We start from the raw sequence: 26,881 nt of genomic DNA, 5'->3' as shown, positions 1-26,881 counted from the left end.
ATAAAGTGTCATAAGAAATCCACATTAGGAATGCTAAGGTCAGTGATCAGGTCGAGCATAATGGGGACTTATCTGATGGCTTACACTGCTTACAAGGGACTTCGATCTATGCAATTGTTCTAATTTCAAAGACACCCAGCAGATTCAGGGTCTTTTCCACCAACATGTGAAAATGCCCTTCACCACAAATGGTCTTCCAACAACCCCTGGTTGGGTTAGACCTTGCCAGCCAGTCAATTAACTATTCAAAGAGGATTAGAGTGCTGCTATTAACTAAAAGGTCACTTCAGAAGAAATTAGACAGGCCATTTGATCAATGGGTCCTACCAAAGAGGCAGGGCATGATGGTTACAAGCCTTAAAACTCCAGACACATTATAGGAAAACTTGATGAAACACAATGGAATGAGAAAGGACTCTATCCAACTCAGATAACACATTTAAATACCCAATTATGTTTTGTAATATTGTCTAAAAGCTTCATTGAATGTATTAGCACGGCAAATTAATGGACAAATGAAGGTCCAGAAAAAGCTTATGATAAAGTTCAACGGCCCATTCTCTGAAAAACATCAGTACATTATGGCTTTCCTTATAATTAGCTTATGGTTCAGATAGCATGACTTTCTTCTATATACCAGCGAAAATATATGCAGGAGAACATTACTGTCTACTTCGTCACGTCAAAAGTAGCGCGGAGATTAGATATCATCACCGGGCACTCTCCCTTCTCATCATATTCAGCAAATTCCCCTCCAGACAAGTCAATGTCATCAAATTTAGTCCCTTCCATCTACACAGATGAGTTAGGAGATGTTGACATGAGAACACAACCATCATAAAAGAATGCAGCAGTTGCTTTTGGGTTATAAAAACTTCAGATGCATGCCTATTAAATAAGCACAAAGTTTTATTCTTAAATATGTGCAAGGATTAAGGAGAAGGCATTTTTTAGCACTAGATGAAATCATTTTTAGTAATTAATCAAAACATGTTACCACAACAATTTGATTCTGATGCTAAGCTGTAAATCACAATTAAGTCCAGAGTATAAATTGCAATCAAAATGAGCCCTTGAGATTGTGTTGGTGACTACATTGGAAATTAGAATTCTCATACAAAAGGATGTCCAATATGGCCACCTGGTAAATTATGTACTGACCCAATGCTGTCTGCGGCATTTACAAGTGTGTGTGTGAACAGAGAGAGAGAGAGAGAGAGAGAGAGAGAGTTACGGATTCAGCTTTCCATCCGGTACCAAAAGAAAATTCCACCGGCTCAAAACCCCTGCTGTCCAATAACATCAAGGGGGTGAACTTCCCTGATTCACTCATTTCCTGAGTCAGTGGACGACCTCGGCCTGGGATCATCAAGATAGTTCCCTCCCTATCACAGAACTTGCACTGAAGACAGGAATGCATCAGAAGAAGATAATTCTTTTAAATATGATGCAGACGAGCCACATGAATGTAATTTTAACTTACAAGAGTAAGCTACGTATTTCACAAACTTGGTATGACTGGTTGTATGACTCATATAATACGCCTCATAAAGAGAATTAGTAAACTGTAGACCAGAGAAAAGATGCAACTCATGAAGATAGTTACACATTTTCTGTAATAGCTTAAACATATGGATGGGTAGAAGCAGTCAAACAATTTGAAAGGAACATCATAACAGAGATTGAGGCCATGGATGAAAAGCAAGAATGCTTGCATACATGTATGTTGAAGGGGAAAATCACAGGGCATAAAGTTCAGGATGAATTCATTAAGACTCCCTTTCTGGATCGTGAAAACCAACAAGAGAAAGAATGGGAAATAAGAAATACGAATCTCAAATTTTCTTTTTGGTTTGCTATGAAGAATACAAAGTGAAATAAATATAATGAAAATTATTTAAAAACTTGTACGTTTCCAAATTCTTCGTTCTCTATTTGAAGAAAGTATCAAATTAAATAATAATGAAGAAAAATACTGTTGAGCTCGAACTTATTTTTCATTCTTCTTCCATTCTTCTTTCCTTTCTTTTTTTCTTTTTCTCTTATTTTTGTTTGCATCTTCCAAGATTCATGCGGGGTACAAATATCAGAACGACAACCAGCTTCAGAATTCACTCAAATTTTAATCATCTAATCTAACCCACTTTTTATTAGATACAACTTATTCTTCAAAGTTCAGAGTAAATCCATGGTTTAATCAATCTCACAAATTTGATAAAATGTGTGAATCGATGAGAACATAAAACAAGACCCTGGATTACTTTATTTTCTTCCACTTCCCAAAGTTCTCTCACCAACCAAACAGGTGTAGATATATGTATCTACATATACAGAGAAAAGGAGAGGGACTGAATCAACCTAATATAATTATTTCACCAGTTCAGAGGATTCTTTTCCATTTCTTAGTGGCAGAAATAACACAAAACCTAAGATTAGAAATTTTATTTGCAATCTGTTTCCTCAGCAACCAAACTTTGTAAATGCTTATACAGAAAGAGATTTCACCTTCCGAACCAGGTTAGTATTTCCCCGTCCTTAGGAAGAGGAGCTTAAACACACTCAACTGGCCACATAGATTTATTCTCTTAGTTCAGATGATTTTCTTTTCCGTCTCTTGGTAGCAGAAATAACATAAAACCTAAGATATAAAACATTTTTCTTTCCATTTCCTCAATTTTCTCAGCAACCAAATAGAGTTAAACGTATACATATTAGGAGAGATTTGACCTTCTGAACCAGATGAGTAGTTCCCTTGCTTTTCGGGAGAGGAACCGTTTCATTCAATGTCACACACGTCTCCTTCTGGCTCACCTCTCCACAGTTTCCACATTTCACCTACACATCCAAAAATACAAATTACACAAAAAAAAAAAAAAAAAAATCATCTAAATATAAAGTCAAAACAAGAAACACACTAAACTTCAGCGATCCGTTTCCTGCAGGGGATTAAGTTCGAAATGGCATTTCTGAATCCATTTTCGTGCAATTTCTCGGCAACCAAACGTATAAATGAAAAAAAAAAAAAAAAAAAACCCAGAAGAAATTGAGAGAGGGACCTTGAAGTAGTAGGTGAAATCAGGATCGTCGCAGCCGCCTTGAGGCTGGAGATTGGTGAGATTCTCGAGCTCGCCGGTGATCATCAACATGTAGTTCACCATGTTTGGCGTGGAAATGAAGATCCCTCTTGATCCTCACGAGGATTGGTGTCCGCCTCCAGACTCAGCAGTGAATGATTGCTGGGGTTTTGGGCTTTTTTCCCTAAGAGAACTGTGCGCATGGGCAGGTCTGAAGATTGTTGTGTGAGAGAGTTTTTTTTTTTTTTAATAATAATAATAATAGAAATAAATAAATAAAGAATGATATATATATATAAAAAGGTTTTTTATTCGGGTGAATTTCATTATACCCGTAAGGTTTAGTCAACCGTTAACACCTTGTAAATTTATTGGATTTATAAAATTTATTTTTAAAAAGATTTTATGTGGGTGTGTCTTTTTATTATTTGGAACAAAACATTTTTTTCCGCTCACATTCTACAATTTTTTGATACAACATAATTTTTTGATAATTTATTTTAAAAACATATCTTTTAGAACAAATTTAAGATATTTTTAGTTAACTTTTATAGAGTATGTATTTAATAATTAAAATGATTAATTTAGCTAAATATATTTAGCTTTGATGGGTTTAAAATTTCTTTGTGCACATCCCTCTTTAATTTTGAGTGAAAGGGGAGGTAAGTAAAAATAAAAAAATTAAATAAGGTATTTGAAAAAAATTTAAACTTATGAGAGTAGATAGATTTAGTTGAAATCTTAATAGAAATGAATGAAATTAATCATAGAATCATATCACTAACTAATACTAATATAATAAAAAAGAAGTGTCTTTTTTATAACTTTCCCCCGATTTCATTGTTACAACGAGCTTTATGCAATCGATTGGATCATACAAATTTATTTTATAAACAAAATTTTATTTAAAAACTTAAATAAAAAGAAAAAGATATTTTAACTTATTTTATGTGAAGATAATATACATTTATGTATGATATAAAAAATCTAAAATATTTTTATTATTTTTAAAAAAATTGTCAACTGTATTTTTAAGTTCAATTATAATACCTTTTCCAAACAAGTCCTTACTTGTCACCTTAATCCCATACTTCTCCGTTCAATAAAACGACGTCGTATTAACTTACCGCTTCGCTGTATTTCCATTAAAACGTCACCGTTTAGCAACCTACTTCCTCCGTTTTGGCTTCGGTGAATTTCTATCATCAATCTATTGTTCTGTTCTGGGTTTTTCAATCTGTCTGTATATTCTTCATTCCTTGACAAATTTCATTTGTATACATGAAGGTATTTGATGGGTGTGATTTGAGTATGCAAGTTTTCAACTCCAGTAGTTGGGTTTTGACGTGAGTTTTTCATTTGGGGTCCGTTTGGCGAGAGGGAAAGAATAAAAAAGGGGAAGAAAATCAATTTCATTTGTTTGTTTGTGATGGTAATTAGGAGGAAATTTACGTTTTTTCCTTTTTTCCCAAAAATGGGGAAACATGTAGAAACCATACGTTTGCTAATGATGAACTTTCCCGTTCTGTTTGGTTGGCTAGGAAATAAAGATTCCACTGTCCCATTGAATGTTTGCCTGCAAATTATGCATGAAAATCGTTGGGCCCAGAAGCAGTGGACCCATGTCCTAACCAAATGGTAGTGACGATTTAAGATTTTGGAGGTCTCAATGTGAAGCCTCTGAACCAATTTCTTACTTTCTGGACTGTGAAGGAGGTGGGTTGCAATTGTTAGTATTCAACCAAGATGAATACCCTGATTTCATATATACTGGAATAGTTAACTGGGTGAATACCCTAACTACATATGTACTGGAATATTTAATAGGGTGAATACCCTAACTACATATGTACTGGAATATTTAACAAGGTGAATACCTTAATTTATATATACACTGGAATCTCCTGATTAAAAACAATGAGTAGAAAAATAATAGCGGAAGCATACCTGAATCCATTGAAGGAGAAACCTTATAGAAAAAAAAACCCTTTGAGATGGTCTTCCAATTCTAGCCACTAGATTCTGTGTCAATTTCTCTCTGAGAGGATTTTCAGAAATTGGAATGCGTAGTCGTAGAATGGGGACCATAACCCTATTTATAAACTGCTAGGGCAGTTTTAATTTTATCACAATTATATTTCTGCCCCTCATATAAATAATAATTGTCTAATGGTATCTACACAATAATCTCATGACAATTATACCCTTAAGCCAATTAATCAATTATTAATTAGATCACTATATTTAGGCTTAATTAAATGATAGCACACACATTTTAATTATTTACATGTGTGGCCCAAATTATAGATTAATTACAAAAATTAATCTAACAATCTCCCACTGGGCCACATGCATATGTAATCAAATAAATATGTTTAACCTTATGAGCTCAAAATTTGCTATCATGTCCTTAGGGTATATCCGAACAATCTCGTCCATTAACTATACTGACATAGGATCAAGGTGGCCTTTATTACATCAATTGTTACTAGACCAATCAATGGTCACATATATCTGCATAGCTAAATGACATAGATCAATCATGAGTGCATAGCATGGAAATTACATGCAATGTGATCTATTCATGCCTATTTCCAACTGGTCCAACTTAACTTTACTGAGATCAAATCTTTAGCATAATTTAACAGAGTGCAATAAAATGAATACTTTATTTCTGCAGAACACAATCCAAATGTATAGATAAAGTCTAAACATAACATAGAGCAATATACAATAAATAATACAAACTCCCACTAAATTTGGATATCCTCAAATGAGACAACACCCATATGAGCAGTGTGCTCATGAAAGACCTTGGGTGGTAATCCCTTTGTAAGCGGATCCGCTATCATGGAGTTTGTTCCAATATGCTCTATGGATATCTGTCCACTCTATACTTTTTCTTTTACAACTAGGAACTTGATATCAATGTATTTTGATTTTGTAGAACTCCTGTTGTTATTGGAATATAAAACTGCTGATTTATTGTTACAAAATATCTTCAGTGGTCTTTCAATACCATCCAGAACACGCAGCCCAGTGACAAAATTTCGTAGCCATATTCCTTGATTGGATGCCTCATAACATGCTACAAACTCTGCTTCCATGGTGGATGAAGTTACGAGTGTCTGTTTGGCAGACCTCCATGAAATTGCTCCACCAGCCAACAGATAAATATAGCCTGATGTGGATCTTCTACTGTCTTGGCATCCAGCAAAGTCGGAGTCGGAATACCCAATCAACTCTAACTGATCCAATCTCCTATATGTAAGCATGTACTCTTTTGTTCTCTGTAAATATCTCATAACCCTCTTGGCTGCTCTCCAATGATCCATTCCAGGGTTACTTAGATATCTGCCTAACATGCCAACAATGTACGCAATATCCGGACGTGTACATACTTGAGCATACATTAGACTCCCACAGCCGAAGCGTAAGGAATCTTCTGCATTTCTTGACTTTCTAAACTATTTTTAGGGCATTGATTAAGACTGAATTTGTCTCCTTTAGCGACAGGGGTATCACCTGGTTTGCTATTTTGCATGCCATACCTTTGGAGGACTTTATCAATATAGGTCCTTTGTGACAATCCTAAAATACCCCTAGAACGATCTCGGTGTATCTGGATTCCTAAGACAAAAGAGGCATCACCAAGATCTTTCATCTCAAAATGTTTTGATAAAAATCTCTTGGTGTCGTGCAATATGCCAATATCATTTGTGGCTAGCAATATGTCATCGACATATAAAACCAGGAAAATATACTTACTCCCACTGAATTTGTGATACACACATTCATCCATAAGATTTGCCTCAAAACCATATGAGACAATAATTTGATGAAACTTGAAGTACCACTGACGAGAAGCTTGCTTGAGCCCATAAATGGATTTAGTTAATTTACAAACCATATTCTTTGAGTCTTCGGACACAAAATTTTCTGGTTGTACCATATAAATTGTTTCATCAATGTCACCATTGAGAAACGCTGTTTTAACATCCATTTGATGTAACTCGAGATCATAATGTGCAACTAGTGCCATGATTATCCTGAAAGAGTCCTTCGTAGAAACTGGAGAGAAGGTCTCTTTGAAGTCAATTCCTTCTTTTTGAGTAAAGCCTTTAGCTACAAGACGTGCTTTATATCTTTCTACATTACCATTTGAATCCCGCTTGGTTTTAAATATCCATTTACAACCAATGGGTTTCGTACCAACTGGTAATAGGACAAGTTCCCAAACTTTATTGTCTTGCATAGATTTGTACTCTTCATTCATGGCTTCAATCCATTTCTGAGAGTTGGAACTTTTCATGGCTTGCTAGAAGTTGATTGGATCATCTTCCATCATTCCACTTTCTACCTCACGTTCCTGGAGATATACGATATAATCGTCCGAAATTGCATTTCTCCTCTCTCTAGTGGATCTTCTTAATGTCATATTTTCTTGAGGTTGTTGAGTTTGTTCTTCAGGAGCAATGTCCTCATTTGCAATTAAGGGTTGAACAATATTGTCTGTTGGTTGAGGATCCAAATTTACTTCTTGATCAATGATAGGTAGTGAAACCTGTACATTATCAAAAGCAATAGTATATCCCTCTTCCTCCTCAAAGACAATATTCCTAGCCTGATTTCTCCCCCCAAACTCAACATCCTCAAAAAATGTTGCAGTTCCCGTCTCAAAAATTGACCTAATAGCAGGATCATAAAATTTAAAACCCCTTGATCGCTCTGCATAGCCAATAAAGTAGCTGCTAACTGTTTTAGAGTCCAATTTCTTTTCATGAGGCTTATAAGGTCTCGCTTCAGCTGGACATCCCCAAATATGAAAATGCTTTAAACTGGGCTTTCGACCCGTCCAAAGCTCATAAGGCGTTTTAGCAGCTGCTTTAGTTGGCACCCGATTTAGGATATAAGCTGCCGTTTTGAGTGCTTCACCCCAGAGTTTTTTCGGGTAAAGTAGAATGACTAATCATACTCCTTACCATGTCCTTAAGGGTTCGGTTTCGTCTTTCTGCTACACCATTCATGCTAGGTGATCCTGGCATGGTGTATTGAGGGACGATCCCACATTCCTCTAGGTATTTAGCAAATGGTCCTGGATGTTGTTCACCTGATCCGTCATATCTACCATAGTATTCACCACCACGATCAGATCTGACGCTCTTTATTCTTTTGTTGAGTTGTAACTCAACTTCTACTTTAAATGTTTTGAACACATCCAATGATTGTGATTTCTCATGTATAAGAAATAGGTAGCCATATCTTGAGTAGTCGTCTATGAATGTTATAAAGTACTGTTGACCATTCCAAGATGCCGTAGGGTATGGTCCACAGATATCTGTATGAATTAATTCTAAGACGTCTGTAGCTCTATTGACACCTAATTTCTTTGTTTTGGTCTGTTTTCCTTTAATACACTCAACACAAATATCAAAATCTGAAAAGTCAAGTGAATCCAAAATCCCATCGGACACAAGTCGCTCAACTCTAGATTTAGAGATATGACCTAGGCGTTTGTGCCACAATGAGGCCGAATTATCTTTATTCAATTTACGTTTTGTACCTCGTGATTCCACATGCAAGGTTTCATTATAGGACGGAACAGTTTCCAACAAATATAGATTATCATAAACATTAAGTAAACCGGTTCCTACAGCATTTGAATTAATAGATAATGTAAATTTATTGTTTCCAAATGAACAACAATAACCTGATTTGTCCAAAACAGAAACTGAAATTAAATTCCGTCTAAAAGACGGTACAATAAAAGTATCTATTAAATCCAAAAAATAACCAGATTTCAATAATAATCTAAAGTGCCCTATTGCCTCTACTTCTACCGACTGACCGTCTCCGACATAGATGCATCTTTCAGCATCACTTGGTTTTCGGTAACTCAGGCAACCCTGCATAGAAACACAAATGTGAGTAGTAGCACCAGAATCTAACCACCATGTGTTTCTAGATACTGAAGCTAAATTAACTTCAGAACAGACCAAAGTAAGAAACATACCTTTCTTAACACGCCAAGCAGCATACTTGGTACATTCCTTCTTAGTATGTCCAGGCTTATTACAGAAGAAACATGTTACCTCAACTTTCTGTTTCTTTTGTTCTGGACCATTAGAAGCAGCAACCTTATTATCCTTATTCTTTCGTTTGCCCTTATCCTTCGAAGTGCTAGCCAGATGAGCACTTTCGGTCTTGTCTTGCTTCAATCTCTCTTCCTCTTGCACACAGAATGAAATGAGCTCATTAAGAGTCCATTTATCCTTTTGACAGTTATAACTGACCTTGAATTGATTAAATTGTGCAGGAAGAGAGATGAGAACCAAATGCACGAGTAAATCATCAGATAACTCGAGTTTCAAAGCCTTAAGTTTTGAAGCAAGATGAGACATCTCCATGATGTACTCCCGAACATTACCCTTGCCTTTATACTTCATTGAAATCAAGCTTGCTAAAAGCGTGCTCGTTTCAGCCTTATCGTTTTTGGCAAAACGCTTCTGAATTTCCGCAAGGAAGTCACTGGCATTAGTAACCTCATCGGTTACCGCACCCCTGAAAGCTTCTGGAATGCCGCGCTTCATGATCATAAGACTTAGCCTATTTGAACGTTCCCACTTACCCCAATAAACCTCATCCTCTTGAGTACTTTGCTCATTGAGTTCATCGGGTTTGGGCATTCTCAAGGCTAAGTCTATATCCATGCAGCCTAAGAGAATCATCATATTCTCTTTCCAGTCCTTAAAATTAGTCCCATTTAACATAGGGACATTATTGATGTTGGCAGATATAGAAGTAGTTGATATAAAAGCTGAATCGAGAACAAAATAAAATGAATCAAATAAACCATCATGCTCACATAAAATAAGCAATTAAACACATAATCTTTAAATTTAAAAGCAAATTATGACATTTCAAGATACCTAGCACAACATTAATATCAAGTCTTTGGATAGTAATATTAACTGTAAGTGGTACTCTTGTTGTAGTGATCAAACATTGATGATAAGTTATGTCAAATAATAAATCTATCTTTGGATTGATTTATTATTCACATTAAGTTACCTTTATAATCATCACATATTTATCACCACAAGTATGTATGCAATTTGACCAAATATTAACTTTCCTTTGGGCCAGTCAATACCCGCATGAATCACATACACACAAATATCTAACACCCCGAACAGACTAATCTACACGGAAGATGTCACTTTGGTGATTTTCCGCTTTAATTAGCCTATTTAAAATGCTAGATCAATAACTTAAATATTAATATCATAAAATGCTATTAAATAATAATAATAATAATAATAATAATAATAATAGTAATAATAATATAAAAAAAATTTATCAACTCAATATTTCATAAATCTTAATCCATTGACATATATTAAAATAATAACTCAAAGAATTAATCAAGGAGTAGGCTCTGATACCACTTGTTAGTATTCAACCAAGATGAATACCCTGATTTCATATATACTGGAATAGTTAACTGGGTGAATACCCTAACTACATATGTACTGGAATATTTAATAGGGTGAATACCCTAACTACATATGTACTGGAATATTTAACAAGGTGAATACCTTAATTGATTAAAAACAATGAGTAGAAAAATAATAGCGGAAGCATACCTGAATCCATTGAAGGAGAAACCTTATAGAAAAAAAAACCCTTTGAGATGGTCTTCCAATTCTAGCCACTAGATTCTGTGTCAATTTCTCTCTGAGAGGATTTTCAGAAATTGGAATGCGTAGTCGTAGAATGGGGACCATAACCCTATTTATAAACTGCTAGGGCAGTTTTAATTTTATCACAATTATATTTCTGCCCCTCATATAAATAATAATTGTCTAATGGTATCTACACAATAATCTCATGACAATTATACCCTTAAGCCAATTAATCAATTATTAATTAGATCACTATATTTAGGCTTAATTAAATGATAGCACACACATTTTAATTATTTACATGTGTGGCCCAAATTATAGATTAATTACAAAAATTAATCTAACAGCAAGCACCCCTTTACCTCATTCTCAATTACTCTCTCCCTATTTTGCTTAACAAGAATTTGGGAATGAGGTCATTGAAGCTAAATCGAGGGGACCGATTTTTAACTGGGCAGTTTCCAGGTATTGAAGGCTTTCAGTTGATAAAAGCTAGAATCAAACACATTTTTTGAAGAAGGCATTTTGGTAATGTTGATATAGGCATGAATGTCGAAGTTGGAACAGAGGATTGATGCGGTTTTCTGCATGATCATACTTCAGGCTTCGGTCTACATTATCATCCAGCTGTAAGTTGTTGATCATTTCCACATGTAACTGCTAGTATTCTTCATTAATCTGTGACACAATTTGATTAAGATGGAAATGAAATTTGGATGATAAGAAGGTAAATCATGAAATTTGTGTGTATTTCATTTCTCACTTTCGTTATATTCTAGCGCCTAGAAGCTTTTCACTGGGTTAGAAACATTTGTTTGCCTGCATCTTTGTGTAGAATGCTTTTATGATCAAATGGGTTGATTGGTGTGAGATATATTGTATGAAATGGCTAAAAAGGTTTGTTGTTTTGAGCTGGGATTCAGAGGTGTGGGCATTTTGTTGGGAATGATTTTCATGGGAGTGAGTTATGGGGTTGTTGAGGGTAACTTAGTCGCTGGACAGAAGTCTCTGGAAGTTGGAAGGAATGTAGATACTCTCAATAGGCATGCAGTGAAAACCATTCAGGTATCATTTCTCCTGCCACATTTTCGAATATTATTTGATGATTCCTGAAATGCTTTTACTTCATAGCCCATAGTAAATCTTGAATTGAGAAGATGAAACGCCTCTAAGGTGCAATGTTTTAAGGAGCCTCTACCACTCAATCATAATGTGAAAACTTAAAAGCCAGGAATCGGCCCTCTGCGAGACCGCCTTTTTCACAAAACTGTTTTACACATGTTACTTGACTGGCCAAGTTGGGGATTTGGTGAACTAGTTCTATACTCCTCCCCCATTTCCAGATAAAAGGAGGTGCTGAGATTAGAATGTATCTCATCTAAAGTGCTTGGATGAAGTGAATTCTTTGGGTAAACAAAAGGAGAAGGTAAAATTTAGCAATGCATATATGCCTTAGAGTGTGAGTTACCAAAGTTGGTTTAGATAGAATGGAATGGCAATACAGGACACTTTATTGACTTGACTTGACTTGACTTGAGTAGTGCTTTGAATATCTATGGGATAGAGGGAAATACCGAAATAGGGCCAATGCGCTTGGTTTGATAGAAAGTTACAGAACTCTGTTTTTACATTATACAAGTTCACGGAGTTTGGCATCACTAACCATTCTCAGAGTATATTACTTGTAGAGTGAAGATGGGGATATCATTGACTGCATTGACATTTACAAGCAGCCAGCTTTTGATCATCCTGCTCTAAAGAACCACACCATCCAGGTATGCGTTAAAAGAATTCTTAGTTATTCCTTCTTTAAATGAATATGGCATCCTCTTTTGATTCAAATGCATTGGTTTTCTTATTCAGATGACACCTAGTTATGATCCAACAACAGAGACAAGGGCAGAAACCATAGCAGCAAAGCTTGGAGGCAGGAAAAGAGAGTCTTCCAGGACTGTTACATCACAGCTATGGCAGAAAAGTGGAAGCTGCCCTAAGGGAACAATCCCAGTCCTAAGGATCCAAAAGAAAGACCTACTAAAATCAAATTCAGTTGGAGAATATGGAAGAAAGAAACAACCAGGATTTACCAATGAGCTTACACTGGGTAATGACAGTGAAAATTCATATCTTCAACAAGCAAATCACTCGGTATGCACCCTAGTTATTCCATTTTCATGTGAATATATTATAGTCAGAAGCCAATATATGAAGTTCACTACTTTTTCAGTTCCTTCTGTGTGTTCCTAACTCATTGTAACTTGAATCAGAAGGCAGTATTGCTTACAGAAGGCTTCAATTATTTAGGCGGTAAAGGAGATATCCAAGTTTTCAACCCTTATGTTGAGTCTGATGATGAGTACAGTACTTCTCAAGTTTGCCTAAAGCATGGGCCTTATTATGCTTATGAGAGTGTTGAATCCGGATGGGCGGTTAGTAGTCTCTTCAACCTATCTCCAATTCCTCTTAATTCTACACCCATTATGCAAGAAGTTATTTGATGTTTAATAAAATTTTTAGAACTTTGAAACTTATGACTTTGGCTTTGGCTTCAGCTTCTGCTCCTGGATAAAGCCAAAAGCAGGAAATTATCCCAACCGACCCCTTGACCGTATTTGTCTGTGGTCTTTTACACTGAAAGCTTATACTAGATTCACAATTTTTTAATACCTTTCAGGTAAATCCAAGTGTTTACGGGGACAGAAAGACTCGATTGTTTGTGTATTGGACTGTAAGCTGCCTACTGTCAACCATAGAATCACTCACCTAAATTTGATCTTTAACTTAAAATTAGGCCTAATAATGAAATGTTGATATCTGTTTTCTGCGTGTATATATCAGGCTGATGCTTCAAAGACAACAGGTTGTTTCGATCTCACCTGCCCGGGTTTTATTCAAACCAGTAGTGAGATTGCTCTCGGTGCAGCAATCTATCCAATCTCAGTCCCCAGAGGGCTCCCTTATCAAATAACAATTTATATCTATAAGGTCAAGATAAATCTCCTTGATTGAAGATTGAGGGTTTGATCATAAATTACTGACACTATCTTCTTATCATCTTGTTTTTGGTGATAGGATCCATACACAAATAACTGGTGGGTGCAATATGGAGGGAAAATCAACATAGGGTATTGGCCTCACAAGCTGTTCAAGATGCTAAGTTATGGGGCAGAAGCTGTTGAATGGGGAGGTGAAGTGTACAGCTCAAAGATAGGGAATTCTCCTCCTCCCCACACTGCAACAGCCATGGGAAGTGGAAAATTTCCTGGCCCGATCTTTGGCTCAGGGTGCGTAAGAAGAATGCGGGTTTGAGAAAATATTGCTCCCTTGAAATTCCCTGAGCGGGTTTTTACTTATGCTGACGAGTATGAGTGTTATGATGTTTATTATGTTGGAGATTATATTGACGATCCTGAATTCTATTATGGAGGGCCTGGTAAGAACCCCATGTGCCCATGAAGGGATACTTGCAGATGATCAATGGAGTTGTTTACTGTAACATTTTTCTTGCTTTTATTATATAACAACTTTTTTCCTTATGAAATATAGTCAAAGATTTTAAAAGGAAACCCCAAAAAAAGTGCTGGTTTAGTATACATTGCAGACGCAGTTGGAAAGACAATATATGGCATAGGCATCAGAGGATAATATGCAAGGAAAGAGAAAATAAGGATTTACTCAATTGAGAAAATATGGAGCATAGGATGTATGTGTGCAAACAAAAGGAAGATTTGCAAGAAAACTATCCTTAAGTATTCCTTTTGTATCATTTACCAAAAATTTGACTTTCTATCTGAGTATTTTCATATTCCTTTTATGCTCGTGTGCAAATGGAAGTATATCATTTGGCATTCAGAGAAAGATTCATGCAGGTTGACTGTATATATTGTTGCTAATGAGCCTGAGAGAGAGAGAGAGAGAGAGAGAGAGAGAGAGAATGGGCAAAAGGGTTTCTTCTTCTTCTTGGTTGGGAATGGAAAATGTGTTTCTTTTGTTGGGAATAGGTTTGATTGTTTTTAGTAATGGAGTGTACGGGATGTCCAAAGAAAGAAAAGCCTCCATGGAAATGGAAATTGACAGAAAATTGAAGCTTCTAAACAAGCCTGCAGTCAAGAGCATTCAGGTATCTTTTCTATCATCATCTTCCAATCCTCTCATCAACCGAGTTAGTAACTTGACTTTAGCGTGTATAAGTGAAAGTCCGGTAAACCAATCCAACTCAATCAAATTTATATTTTTTATTAAGAATTATAAACATATTTTAAACTTCAAATTTAAGTTATTTTTAAAAATAAATTGCAGTCGAAGCTTATATTAATATGCATCCAATTTATCATCTAAATTAAATCGAACCAACCTCAAGCAATCTAACCGATCATGTCGGTTCAACTATAGTTGCAATCTAATCTGCATAAGACGATATCTTGGTCAGAACTTTTATGGAGCTTTCAATAGAAGATTCGATATTTAGCATGAAAATCGGACAGAGAAATTTCTGGTTTATGGTATGAATAGAAAATTAATTTCATGGTTGGTTGTAGAGTGAAGATGGAGATATTATCGACTGTGTTGACATTCACAAGCAACCCGCTTTAGATCATCCTGCACTGAAAAAGCACATTATTCAGGTTTGTCTCTGTCATTGCTCCTTTCCCTGCTTTATTATTCTAACTTGATAATCTCATTTGTTACCTGTTTGTTTCTTGAGAAAATGTAGATGGCACCCAAATATGTCCCAGAAGGGGTGTCTCCAGCAATGAAGAAGGAGTCTTCCAAAACTGGAGGGTCTGAGGTGAAACAGATTTGGCAAAGAAGTGGAAGTTGTCCGGAGGGAACAATTCCCATTCGTAGAATCCAAAAAAAGGACCTGTTGAGAGCTGCTTCTCTTCAACACTTTGGGAGGAAGCCCCCTTCCCATCCTCTCCAAGAAAATACTATTGAACCGGACAAATCAGTAGGTCCTAACGGCACAGATGTCCCAGTCGGTCCCGAAACCAATCGATCTGTAAGCACAGTTTAAGCTTTTAGATTAATTGGTAACTCAACATGGTATCAGAGCTTTGATTAACTAGAGGTCCCGGGTTGTTTATATAATCTAACTTCGAACATTTTATGATCTTTCTTGAATCAGAAAGCGGTCCTACTTTCCTATGAATACCAATTTTTAGGAGCGAGCGGGGCGATTAATGTCTGGAAGCCAACAGTTGATTTACCTGATGATTACAGTAGTGGTCAAATTTGGCTGAAGAGCGGCAACCTGTCAAATTATGATAGTGTGGAATCAGGATGGGTGGTTAGTCAAAATTAATATACATATCCAATACCAAAATTGAAAAAAAAATAAAAAATCTAATATCTTTTTTGTTTTTCAGGTGTACCCGGCCTTATACGGCAATGATCAGCCTCGATCGTTCATACACTGGACTGTAAGCTACTGCTAACAAAATGAGAAGAACAAGTTCCAAGCAATAAAGTTGTGCTTACTACTTATTCCATTCTTTCTTGTTTTGGAATTTTTTTTGTAGAGTGATGCATATCATACTACAGGTTGCTTTGACCTCACCTGTGCAGGGTTTGTGCAAACTAACAACAAAATATCATTTGGCACGGCTTTGGACCCCGTGTCGGTTGCATCGGGACCGCAATACGAGATCGGTGTTAGCATTTATATGGTAATAGCTTTTTTCATAACTTGACATATGTTAGGGTGGAACAATGTCGCTCTTAAGTCTAAAAAGAGATGATTCAAATAATAGCTCTTTAAACTTAGTCACGAAGTATAATGTCAAATGTTATAAAAGGTTTGGATGATCTTTAAACCCAATCCAACAGTAGTTTAAGTTCTCATTGGCTTAATATGGTGTGAGTGGTTACAATCAATTATTTGAATGCAGGATCCGGTCACTTCTAACTGGTGGTTAGACTACGGATCCGAGACCAAAGTAGGGTATTGGCCAGGCACCCTTTTTCAAAATTTAAACTTCAGTGCCATAGTGGCTGAATGGGGAGGAGAAGTTTATAGCTCAAGGGTGTTGAACTCTCAGGCCAATCACACCACAACACAAATGGGGAGTGGAGCTTTTCCAACTAGCCTCTATGGCATTGCATCCTATGTTGCTCGCATTAGGAACATGGATTTTTCTCTTCAATGGAAGTATCCGGGAGATAAAGAAACTTATGTATCTGAGCTTCAATGCTATAATACCTTTAATGCTCTGAGCGGACCGGGGGACGAACCACGATTATTTTTTGGAGGGTCTGGTCATTGTTGAGGATTGAATTTCATAGTTGTTATTGTATTTGCAGTTGAAAGGTATTGAGAACTCTTTCATCTACTTTGAATAAAGCAATGTCTCTCATTTTGGTTTTTGGATTTTTGATCATTAGTCATTTGAATCATTAGTCGCTTGCCCATTTACCAACCCAATCATTACTTTTTCACTTTTACAATCAATTTTTAAAAGTCTTTTAAAAAGTTTTTCCATTTTATTTCATCATTTTTAAATATTAAAACTTTGGCATATCACTCGACACTTTCTTGTATCCCATTTATAGACATGATTAACTTCTAAAAAAAGAAATCTAATTTAATAAACTAATAAATATAGGATTATTTTTATAATCAACAAAATCAAAACTTTTAACTTCTTTACTTAGGAAGTGATTTGAATTTTCAATGGTCAACATATATGGGAATTTTCATTACCTTCTTCACATCAATATCCATTAGTCTTGTTTTGATGCATATTGATTGTGTTAATATCTACAAGGAATCTGCTTTTAATCTTCCTCCCTTAAAAACCATAAAATACAAGTCAAATTCTAATTTGTTAATCTTATGTTTGGTTTTTAGAAAATTTGAAAGAAAATGTGTGAAAAAAATAAATAAAGAGAAAGAATACAAGAAAAAAAAAAAAAAAAAAAGATTTAAAGTTAATAAATTATTTTAAATTATGATTTTAAATTTATTTAACTTATTTTTCATATTTCATAGATTAAATAATTTAAAAATATATTATTTTTTTAAATAATTTTAATTGTATATGATTTTATTTAATATTTTGGTACACCAAATAAAAATCATTTTTCTTAACAATTTTTCCTTTTTTTAATACTTTTTAGAAAATGATGATATGGTAATTGGAGATGACGATGAGGATTACCTTTCTGATCATTGGGAATTTGTTTGTGATGGAAATCCGAGAAAGGTCGGGTTTTGAAAAATCCAATTGGAAACTCAAAAATAAAAATCAGTTTTCTCTTGACTTATTTTTGTAAAGAAATCCTTCCAATCATTTTGAAATGATTCTTAACCCCACTCAGAATCCTCTTGGAATCCCCTTCCAATCAGCTATTTAAAATTATCTTCATAAATATTCTACATCATGAAGATTATGCCTCAGATAGAAATTTAAAATATAAATACAATGGGCGAGATATCAAACAATCATACAAGAATTTCCTTTTTTGGACTGTAAGTTGGGACTACCATGTATTCTTCTTGGGAATGGTTTGTGGGTGTTCAGGGCGGCAACAACGCAGGCTGCTATAATTTTCAATGCCCTGGCTTTGTTCACCTACATTGGGAAGGAGACAGGGGCCTCAGTTTACTAACGACTTGACAAACAGAAAGTCCTTCTCTTCGCCATATTTCTGGCAATGTACCACGTATTCATCTGCTTCCAATTGTTGCAACCATGTTTGTCATTTTTTCGGGTTTTGAGGAATGTTTGAGGACAAGGAGAGTACAAATTGGTGGCTCCTGGTGCAAGCAGAGCCAGTGGGATACTGGACAACCACCCTGTTCACCAGCTTGAGTCACCGGGCCGAGGCGTTGGCTTGGGGAGGCAAGGTCATAAACTCAGCTCACATGGGAGCACATGGGCAACACACGCAGACAGACATGGGTAGCGGTCATTTCCTTACGATGGGTAACCTGAGGGCCAGTTTCATCAGAGGTATCCAATTTATAGATGACAAGTTTTTCACTAGAATACTATGGTTTCTGGTGCCAAATATAACGAACAAAAATTGCTATGACGAGAATGAGGGAGAAGTGTCTGCTGACTGGGGCTGGTTTTTATACTGTGCGGGGTCTGGAGGGTGGCTTGACTGTAAATGAATAGCATCAGTATCAAATCCAAAGTGATGATGAATAAAGTGAAGGTTGAGTTTGAGAATTCTGAATTTTGGAGTTTTGTTAGAAGGATGTCCTAATCCTAGAAGGCTAGAAGTACGACGACCCTCTTATGTAAAGTCACAAACCCATATTCCAAATCAGCCGGGCGTGGTATCTTCCTTTTCGAACCAGGCAAAAGCCCGTAAAATGGACCACTACATTGACAGAGCATCAACCTCCATGAACAAAATGCATTCTGAGAAGGGAGTGGATCCATACAACAACTCTCAGTAAGGACATCAGATGAAATTTTGAAAGAGATGATCATGTATTGAGGGTTGTCAAGTGGATATCAATGATTTGATTCCAGGACAACCAGAAGCAAATCTTGGTCTCTCGACCAACTAGGCAGAGAAAAATCAGCAATGGGAGATGATCATGGCTCTCCATTCTCCCACTAGAATCCTTTAAGAAACATAGAAAACAAAAAAACCAATTTGGAGTGGAAGGTCTCTTCCTGAACAATCCCTTGAGTTGCAGACCTTTTCCTTCGAACTTCTTGTACAGAGACTGGCTACAGCATACAGCAATCTTTCCATCATTGCAAAACCTGACAACCCACTGGGGTTAGAGTCGCTGTTAAATGGTAGAGGTCAATTGAAGATACATAGATAACAGACGAGTGTTGAAAAAAGAAACCCTTTTCCTAAATCAAGCAGTGACTAATGCACGCTCTGCCTAAAACCAACTGGGTACCGAAAACAGGAAGGACAATATATTGATATAACATTGATTTCATATGATCTTCAAGGAAACATATCTACATATGAATAACCTATAATCAGATCATAAAATGAAAATCCCGTTACAAGATATCATGCCAAAAAGGAGTACAGAGAAGATAACCAAACATTACAACAGTTAGATGAGCACAAGATGATTCACCGAATGAGATTCATAATTTTATGCCACATTATGAACTAAGTAGAGTCCAACTGTTTTCTCTCGTCTTGTATGGACTGGAAAATTCTAGCAGCTGACTCTGTTGCAGATCTAGGGTTGTGAGGTACAACTCTGATCACTCGTGTTGGCTGATCAGTACCATTAGGCTGGGGATCTCCTGCTGGAATGGCAGCAGGAGCCATAGGAAAAAGAGGAAGCGGGTCTCTTCCTTCAGCAGTGTCACCTGTCCCAACTTGTTGCTCTCTCTCACTTGGACTACTGGCTGTGCTTCCTTGGAACTCACTGTCCTTCGACATTGGAAACTTCACACCTTGTGGAATAGCTCTCTTTGGGGTTGGCACATTACATGAGTTCTGATGTTGCATGTTAAAGCTGGCTCCTCCACCTGATAACTGACCACTTTGACTGAGTGAACCATGTCCAGCAAACCGATTCATTTGTTCAACAGCTGAACCTGAGATGGTTGGGTGGTTCATCACTGACATGCCATATGGGGGAAAATAACCATGACCAATGGGAGGAGTACCAGGATGAACACCGATTCCTTGATGATGATGAGATGATGGAACCCCATATGCTGGATTGATGAAGCTACCTGTCATGGGAGCTGACCCCATTGGTCCACATCCTCCACAAACTGTGCTCATGAATCCAGGGCCAGGATACGGCTTGTACACAAGTCCTTCAGAAGGGCTCATTACAGGAACCAACCATTGATGCCCAGGAGGTTGAGGGTAACACCAAGGACCCATTTTGCTATCAGTGGGCGCAGGTGCTGGTGGTGGATTTCCTATATAAGGCCCATAATTTGAAGGTGGATTACCATTTTTCACAGATGGAAGATGTGTCTTCCCAACTGCATTTTCCGCAGAACATTCCAATTGATGGCTTGCCCTCTCATAATCATCTTTGTGCATGACCATATTTGGCGGTGGTTTTACAACATATTCCAATGGTAGTTTCTTTGCAGGAGAGCTCTTTAAAGATGGTTTGCCCAAATAAGCACTCTCATCGACCATAAGATGTGGTGATCCAGCAATTAATCTCTGAACCTGTTTGAATATGAAGGATTAAGTTCAAACTGAATTTTTCAAAATCTACAGGATATATACAGGAATAATGCCAGATCATTCTAGAATCTGTGGACAGAAACTGCCTTACTTTTATCAGTCTGTGCAACTCGAACACTTGTACAGCAAATACTCTTTGTTGACTGTGCAGAGTAACAGGAATTAATTAAAAAAATCACATGATATTGGTAAATTCAATGCATATACAACTGCATGTAGAGCGATAATCAACCAGGCACATGCACTATCAGGCGTTATATGGTATCATTTTAACAAGACTATCATACAATCCAAATCTACCACATGCGGAAGCTTCGAAAATGGTTGAATAGGTTGAATTGATTCTCCAACTTCCATTGGGTTATCCTCCCTCTATTATAAAGCTATTTAGGTTCTTGTTTGGGTGATCTAATGAATAAATTTGTTTTATTGGTTCTGTTGCAGGTGAAATAGTGCGGACAGCAAACCTAAACCATTTTCTAATCAAGAAGATGTGGGAACAGGATCTACAAAGCACAAAATAGCAACCTATCTTCTCAAATGTCTCCAAGTCCTCAAACCTCTCCCTAACTCTACATGCTACAGTCATTGCACTCCATTGTCATTAGGATTGTAATGAAAATGATTTAATCAAACACAAGAAAGTAAAATATGGGCATAGAAATACTATTACACTAGTGATGAACATAAAAAAATTTATGGCTTACAAATCCAGATCTTCGACATATTTCCCAACCACAATCATTTTTGCAAGTATTTCAAATGTTATATTCAGTACAACAAATTATATGGAAACATGGAAGCTAAATGCAAGAAGAAGCAGATTGAAAGATAAAAGCAAAATTCTTTTTCTTTTTGCATTTCTAGAGTCTTTTACAGATTTCTTTAAAAAATTAAAGAATCAATTCATTAACGACTATGAAAATTTACAGCACGTAGAGTACAGGTGGGGCAAATCATAATCTAAAGAACAAATATAAAAAAGAGTATGAATCTCAACCCCACAAAATCCTCAAATTAGAAGCCATCAAGATACTATTGAGACCATACTCATTGCCACCATGTCCCCCAAATAATTTCAAATTGTCAAAATTCCTCTTCCCAAAAGGAAAAATAGCTCCAAGGATTATCCTTCACAATTTGTTGCCCTTTTTGTTCGTCCAAAAGGGCAGAGGACACCAAATGAAGAGATGATCCATCTTCTCATGGTTTGCCAGCACAAAGCACCTCAACAAGGGAAGTCCATCTCCCTGCTAGAAGATGATTGATCATTAAAATTTTGTAAGGGCTGTCAATAATTAAAAAACGGCCACCTTTGAGGGGACTGCAGGACCCCACACCGTGAGATCTCCTCTCCCAAGCCATACTAACAACCCTTATACTCAAGACGATAAAATATTCTATACTCCTATTGTAATAATATTTAATATGATGTTCAACAATCCAATCCAGCTTTGAATTCTGAGAAAAGGAGGAAGAAACAATCCCAAGAAATACAAACCTTCTGCAGCTCCCAAAGACTCATTAAGATTACCTAATCATTTCCCAGTACAACAATCACAGCTCCTTCAAGGCAATCACACTTTCTAAAATTTACACCACAACAATCACAGTTCCTCCAAGGCAATTAACACTTTCTAAAATTCACACTAAATGGATCATGGCGCTACAATCTATATAGACATAGAAAATATTCCAAGTTCCTAGCAAATGCCTCTTACAATCATCTATCTTAACTGTTTTTCACTACCCCAAAAGGACCTAATCATATTTCCCAAGAACACTGTTTCTATTCAACTTGTTTAATTTCATCAAACCCTTGTACCAAACACACATTAGCCATTCATCTTTCAAAAATATTTGACTGTTAATTGGGGGCAAGCGCATTGGCTCGTAATGTAACTTTCCATGATTTGATTGTAACTACTTGTCAGTCCTAAAGCCTGCCATTAATAAAAAATTTGTTACTTGTTTAATATGAAGGTTGAATTGTTTCTGCATGTTTTGTGCGGCAATTGAGACATTTCTGCAATTTTCTCATTTATAATACATTATTCCATTATTAAAAAATGAAGCATCATCAAGATAAAGCCTGAGACCTTGAAAGTTTTTCAATAATTAGATGCTATTATTCAGTAAACTCACAAAAGTTTCACAAGGCAACCCAAAAAAGTCAAAGTACTTATTGACAAGCATGGATATTTAAAAGAAAAAGAGATATCACGAGGCTTAAGTCTGTAGCCATAATAATTTTTTTTGTAGGTAGATATTATCATCGAGTATATTAAGAAAATTTTAACAAGGCAACCTCAAATAAAATCAGTCAAATCAAGAGGTTAAGATCACCTATTAACAAAGATGGATATTTTGACAAGGAAAAAAAATGAGGTACCCTGAAGCTTAAGTCTAGCCATGACATTTTTTTCACTAAGTCAATACTGTCATTCAGTATACCAAGAAAAGTTTCACAAGGCAACCTCAATTATGATAAGCCAAAAGCATCACAATGAAGTAGCCATTAATAGAAGGGTATGGAAACTTACTTGACAATTGCTCTTCTCGCTTTCCAAAAATGTTTCTGACCTATTATTCCTACCACATCATCAGGTGTTATATCCAAGCCTGACATAGAATCCACCATGGAGGTCTCAGATAAGTCATCATTTGTGTCTACATTTCCCTTTTGTAATGTACCACATGTCTTGTCTCCACGACATGCACCGTCATTATCTGGTTCACTAGGACTACCAAGACCATCTCCTGAATATGAACTACTTCTTACCCTAGAAGCGTTCCATGCATCTCTTGCAGTCTCAACTGAAACACAATCAACATGATCAGGTTCTCCTAATTGTGCCCCTGCTCTATTCCCTTGTAGTAAACAACCATCAGTATCATGTAAGCTGCTAAAATTAGCTGATGATTGATCCCGAAAATCTTCACTTGAAGGTTTATTGACTTGCTTCATAGATTCATCAATTTTTTCTTTAGTTGACAGATTTGAGGCAGATTTTTCTGAGTACTCCCTACTTGACACATAATCTTTCCGATTCACATCACCCTGGCTCCTCTTGTCTTGTCTCACACTAAGACCATTGGAGCTAGTTTGTTTTAGTTCCTTCTCACAAGCATTTTGGAGATTTATTGAATGACCCAAACAAGTTGAGCTGCTGGGAGTAAGTATTTCCCTATCTATGCTGTTCTGGTTTCTACCATGAAATTCTGTCCCTGAGTGAACAAATATAGGAACTCTAAAATCATCTTCATCTCCTTGCTTCTTTCTCTGCTCAAATTGAGCCAATGGAGTGTTCAAAATCACTGCATCAGAATGGCGAGCATGAAGCTTCTCTGGTAGATGAGTTGGAGTTGAGGGAGATATGTGATGCGGAAAAAACACACCTCTTTCATGGCCACTTCCCTGCAACCATAAATTGCTATAGCAATCAAGAACAACAATAAGATTTCTTCTTTGAATAAAAACATTAACTGACAGATCTTGTCCCGTCATAAAATTCTTTAGAAAAATCAAAAGAGAATATTGTAAAATAGGAACAGGCAGGAAAAACAAGAACAAGACCCCATCTGTGAACTACAACAGAGATGACAACTATTGCCGATCACAAATCCAGTTAAGAGCTTTACAGACCCCACCACACCAACAAACTAATAAAAAATTAAAATACAAACAGATAAACAACTTGCCCCTCAAAACAGTTGCTTTGCTTGCCATTGACTTCCAAAAAGAGTGCCAACTAAAAATTACTGTAACATAAAAAATTTTGTACACTAAGCTGAATTAGTCCCAAATATACTCTAAATAACAAGAAAGCCAAAATCAATTGCTGATCAATTTTCCAGACTAAGTTAAGGGAGTAATATCCTTCGGTTGAGGAGCAATGATTCTTGGGTATGGATTTAGGTGTCCCATTTGGGAGAGGTCCCAAATAAAAAGCAAGGTTAACTGTGCTGCACAGAAGCTGCTTAACAATGTAAGTGAGCAATGAGCCTGAGAAAAATGCAAAATTGATACCCAAAATCCTAGAATGAACATAAAGATCCAATATTTATTCGGAACAAGCAAATCAATATTATAGCAAATGTCAAGGCTAGAACCATACAATCCCTAAATTTCCCCTTTAGACAACCTCTGATCCTCATATGAAATCTAGGTCACATGTCGATCCATTAATTAAAACTGAAATCAATCAAAACGACAGAACAAAACTCAATCTTCTCCTTCAAAAACAGAAAACAACCGCATCATAACATAAACCAGTTAAGAAGCCTTAACAAAATGGACAAAGAATATGAAGATATAACCATGAAATCCTCAAAGTTACCTGACTCGATGACGCCGGAGGCACCAAGTTGCTAGCGTTGTTAGACTTGAGAGGCATGACACCAGGATTGCACCTCTGAGATGGTACACTAAGCTGTTCATAGAGAGCCATCTTGTTTCTTGGAGGTGCTCTTGGCCCTCCTTTCTCTGTATCATTAACATGAAGCCTTGGGAACATAGGCCCCATGATCTTTTCCTCGTCTTTCCCTCTCTTCATTCTTTCTCTTTATATATCACCCTCAGTTCAACACAAAACCCCAAATACAAAAGCTAGTTTCCCCATGAAATTCGCTTCCAAATCCCATAACCTAGAACCATCTGCAGACACCCAAAATTTACACAAAACCACATAACAAATTCGGTTCTTTTCCCTGAGTATTCCAGCAATTTGTGAAGAACCTCCAAAACCAAAGCCCACTAGCAGATAACAAAAATTAGACAAATTCAGATACCAAAACCAATTCTCTTTCTCGAAAATTAACCTAAATCAGACCTCCAAAACGAAAACCCACTTGCACATACCCAGAATTTCGCAAACCCAGAAGCCAAAATCGATTCTCCACCTCCGAAATTGAGAGAAAATCGACGAACAAAACAACGATTAAACCAAAACCCACTTACAGAAAGCTGGAAACACACAAACCCAGGTACCAAAATCGGCCCTTTTCCTTCGAAATTGCACCAATTCCTCAATAACCGGGTTGACCTAATTGGGGTGGAAAGGCGCTCTGTAGCTGAAATGATGAAGAGAACAGATAAAGAAACAAAAACTAGCGACGATGCAAGAAATAAAAGAACGAATAAGAACGGAGAAAAAGAGAGAGAAACGAGAACAGATTCTATGAGAAAAAGACGGTGTATTGGTGTGGCTTATTTAGGGATTCCTTAGAAGATGATTCACGCTCATCTGCAAAAGGGGGAAAAAGGCGAAAAGTGCTTCGGTGTGGGCCATGTTTGGATAGAACTGAAAACACCCGTGTTGGCATAGAAATTTTTGCGCTAGATTTGGAGATCTGTGACCAAAATACAAAGGGCAATAACCATGAATTTGGTCTTTTTGTCCAAGTCATCCCCTTTGATCTGCATACTCTTTCTTGCCCTTTCCCTCTCCATGCGGGCCACTTTCAACATGTGCTTTGTCTTAAAGATTTTTTTTTTTTCCTTTCTAAGAGTAAAAATAATTTTTTTTCTAGGTTTTTTTTTAACGAAAATATAGGCATGTAATATAGGTATGTTTTTTCTTGATGGAAATATAAGGTTGTTTGATACAAAAACAGTTATCAGAAAATCATTTTTAAAATTATTTTCAGGATCAAATTTTTATTTGAAAATTGAAATATAAATTATATTTTTTTAAACCTAGTCTCCATGCAAGTATGGCAGCTTACTAATAATTCACCTTAAATTAATTTTTAAAAATTATTCAATTTCCTAATAAATTTTCAAAAACTATTTTCTATCAAACGTAAATAAAAAAATGTTGTCGATACAAGTATTTCTGAAAATAAAGAATAGTTTTTTTTAACTTAAAACACATATTTGCTATACTTATAGTATAAAACAATTTCTTTATAATTTATTTTAAAAATAATTTATTTTTCGAAATAAATTTAAAATATTTTTATTTATTTGTT

General features: G+C 36.2%; 5 protein-coding genes across 6 annotated transcripts; 2 read left to right on the top strand and 3 right to left on the bottom strand.

Moving 5' to 3' along the window:
• Window positions 1-444: 444 nt before the first annotated feature.
• On the bottom strand, window positions 445-3,369 carry LOC100254402 (uncharacterized). The gene is made up of 4 exons (XM_002276414.5): window positions 3,057-3,369; window positions 2,728-2,835; window positions 1,235-1,402; window positions 445-792 (listed from the first exon to the last, which is right to left on the bottom strand). The coding sequence occupies exons 1-4, from the start codon at window positions 3,156-3,158 to the stop codon at window positions 670-672; spliced, it is 501 nt and encodes a 166-aa protein (XP_002276450.1). The 5' UTR covers window positions 3,159-3,369; the 3' UTR covers window positions 445-669.
• A 5,335-nt stretch (window positions 3,370-8,704) lies between these two features.
• Window positions 8,705-10,388, bottom strand: LOC132253614 (uncharacterized). Its single transcript, XM_059736131.1, has 2 exons — window positions 9,088-10,388; window positions 8,705-8,980 (listed from the first exon to the last, which is right to left on the bottom strand). Exons 1-2 carry the CDS (start codon window positions 9,842-9,844, stop codon window positions 8,952-8,954), a joined length of 786 nt encoding a protein of 261 aa, XP_059592114.1. The 5' UTR covers window positions 9,845-10,388; the 3' UTR covers window positions 8,705-8,951.
• A 1,152-nt stretch (window positions 10,389-11,540) lies between these two features.
• LOC100245679 (protein neprosin) lies at window positions 11,541-14,405 on the top strand. 2 transcript variants are annotated; one of them, XM_019219381.2, is made up of 7 exons: window positions 11,541-11,824; window positions 12,448-12,534; window positions 12,623-12,907; window positions 13,030-13,188; window positions 13,434-13,487; window positions 13,598-13,744; window positions 13,832-14,405. In XM_019219381.2, the coding sequence occupies exons 1-7, from the start codon at window positions 11,645-11,647 to the stop codon at window positions 14,066-14,068; spliced, it is 1,149 nt and encodes a 382-aa protein (XP_019074926.1). In that variant the 5' UTR covers window positions 11,541-11,644; the 3' UTR covers window positions 14,069-14,405. The 2 variants fall into 2 exon arrangements, with proteins under 2 accessions (XP_019074926.1, XP_019074925.1); XM_019219380.2 differs by having other exon boundaries at window positions 11,542-11,824; window positions 13,027-13,188; window positions 13,832-14,268.
• Window positions 14,406-14,605: 200 nt separating this feature from the next.
• On the top strand, window positions 14,606-17,105 carry LOC100250820 (protein neprosin-like). Its single transcript, XM_010650010.3, has 7 exons — window positions 14,606-14,879; window positions 15,298-15,384; window positions 15,474-15,761; window positions 15,888-16,049; window positions 16,129-16,182; window positions 16,282-16,428; window positions 16,651-17,105. Exons 1-7 carry the CDS (start codon window positions 14,652-14,654, stop codon window positions 17,026-17,028), a joined length of 1,344 nt encoding a protein of 447 aa, XP_010648312.2. The 5' UTR covers window positions 14,606-14,651; the 3' UTR covers window positions 17,029-17,105.
• Window positions 17,106-19,628: 2,523 nt separating this feature from the next.
• Window positions 19,629-26,324, bottom strand: LOC100255961 (protein EARLY FLOWERING 3). The gene is made up of 5 exons (XM_010650009.3): window positions 25,770-26,324; window positions 25,249-25,664; window positions 23,452-24,326; window positions 21,000-21,051; window positions 19,629-20,890 (listed from the first exon to the last, which is right to left on the bottom strand). The coding sequence occupies exons 2-5, from the start codon at window positions 25,462-25,464 to the stop codon at window positions 19,856-19,858; spliced, it is 2,178 nt and encodes a 725-aa protein (XP_010648311.1). The 5' UTR covers window positions 25,465-25,664; window positions 25,770-26,324; the 3' UTR covers window positions 19,629-19,855.
• Between the last annotated feature and the right edge of the window lie 557 nt (window positions 26,325-26,881).

Source organism: Vitis vinifera, chromosome 4 (assembly GCF_030704535.1).
Source record: "Vitis vinifera cultivar Pinot Noir 40024 chromosome 4, ASM3070453v1".
NCBI classification, from domain to species: domain Eukaryota; kingdom Viridiplantae; phylum Streptophyta; class Magnoliopsida; order Vitales; family Vitaceae; genus Vitis; species Vitis vinifera.
The sequence above is the reverse complement of the archived record's forward strand: the minus strand, read 5'-3'. Positions and strand labels throughout refer to the sequence as shown.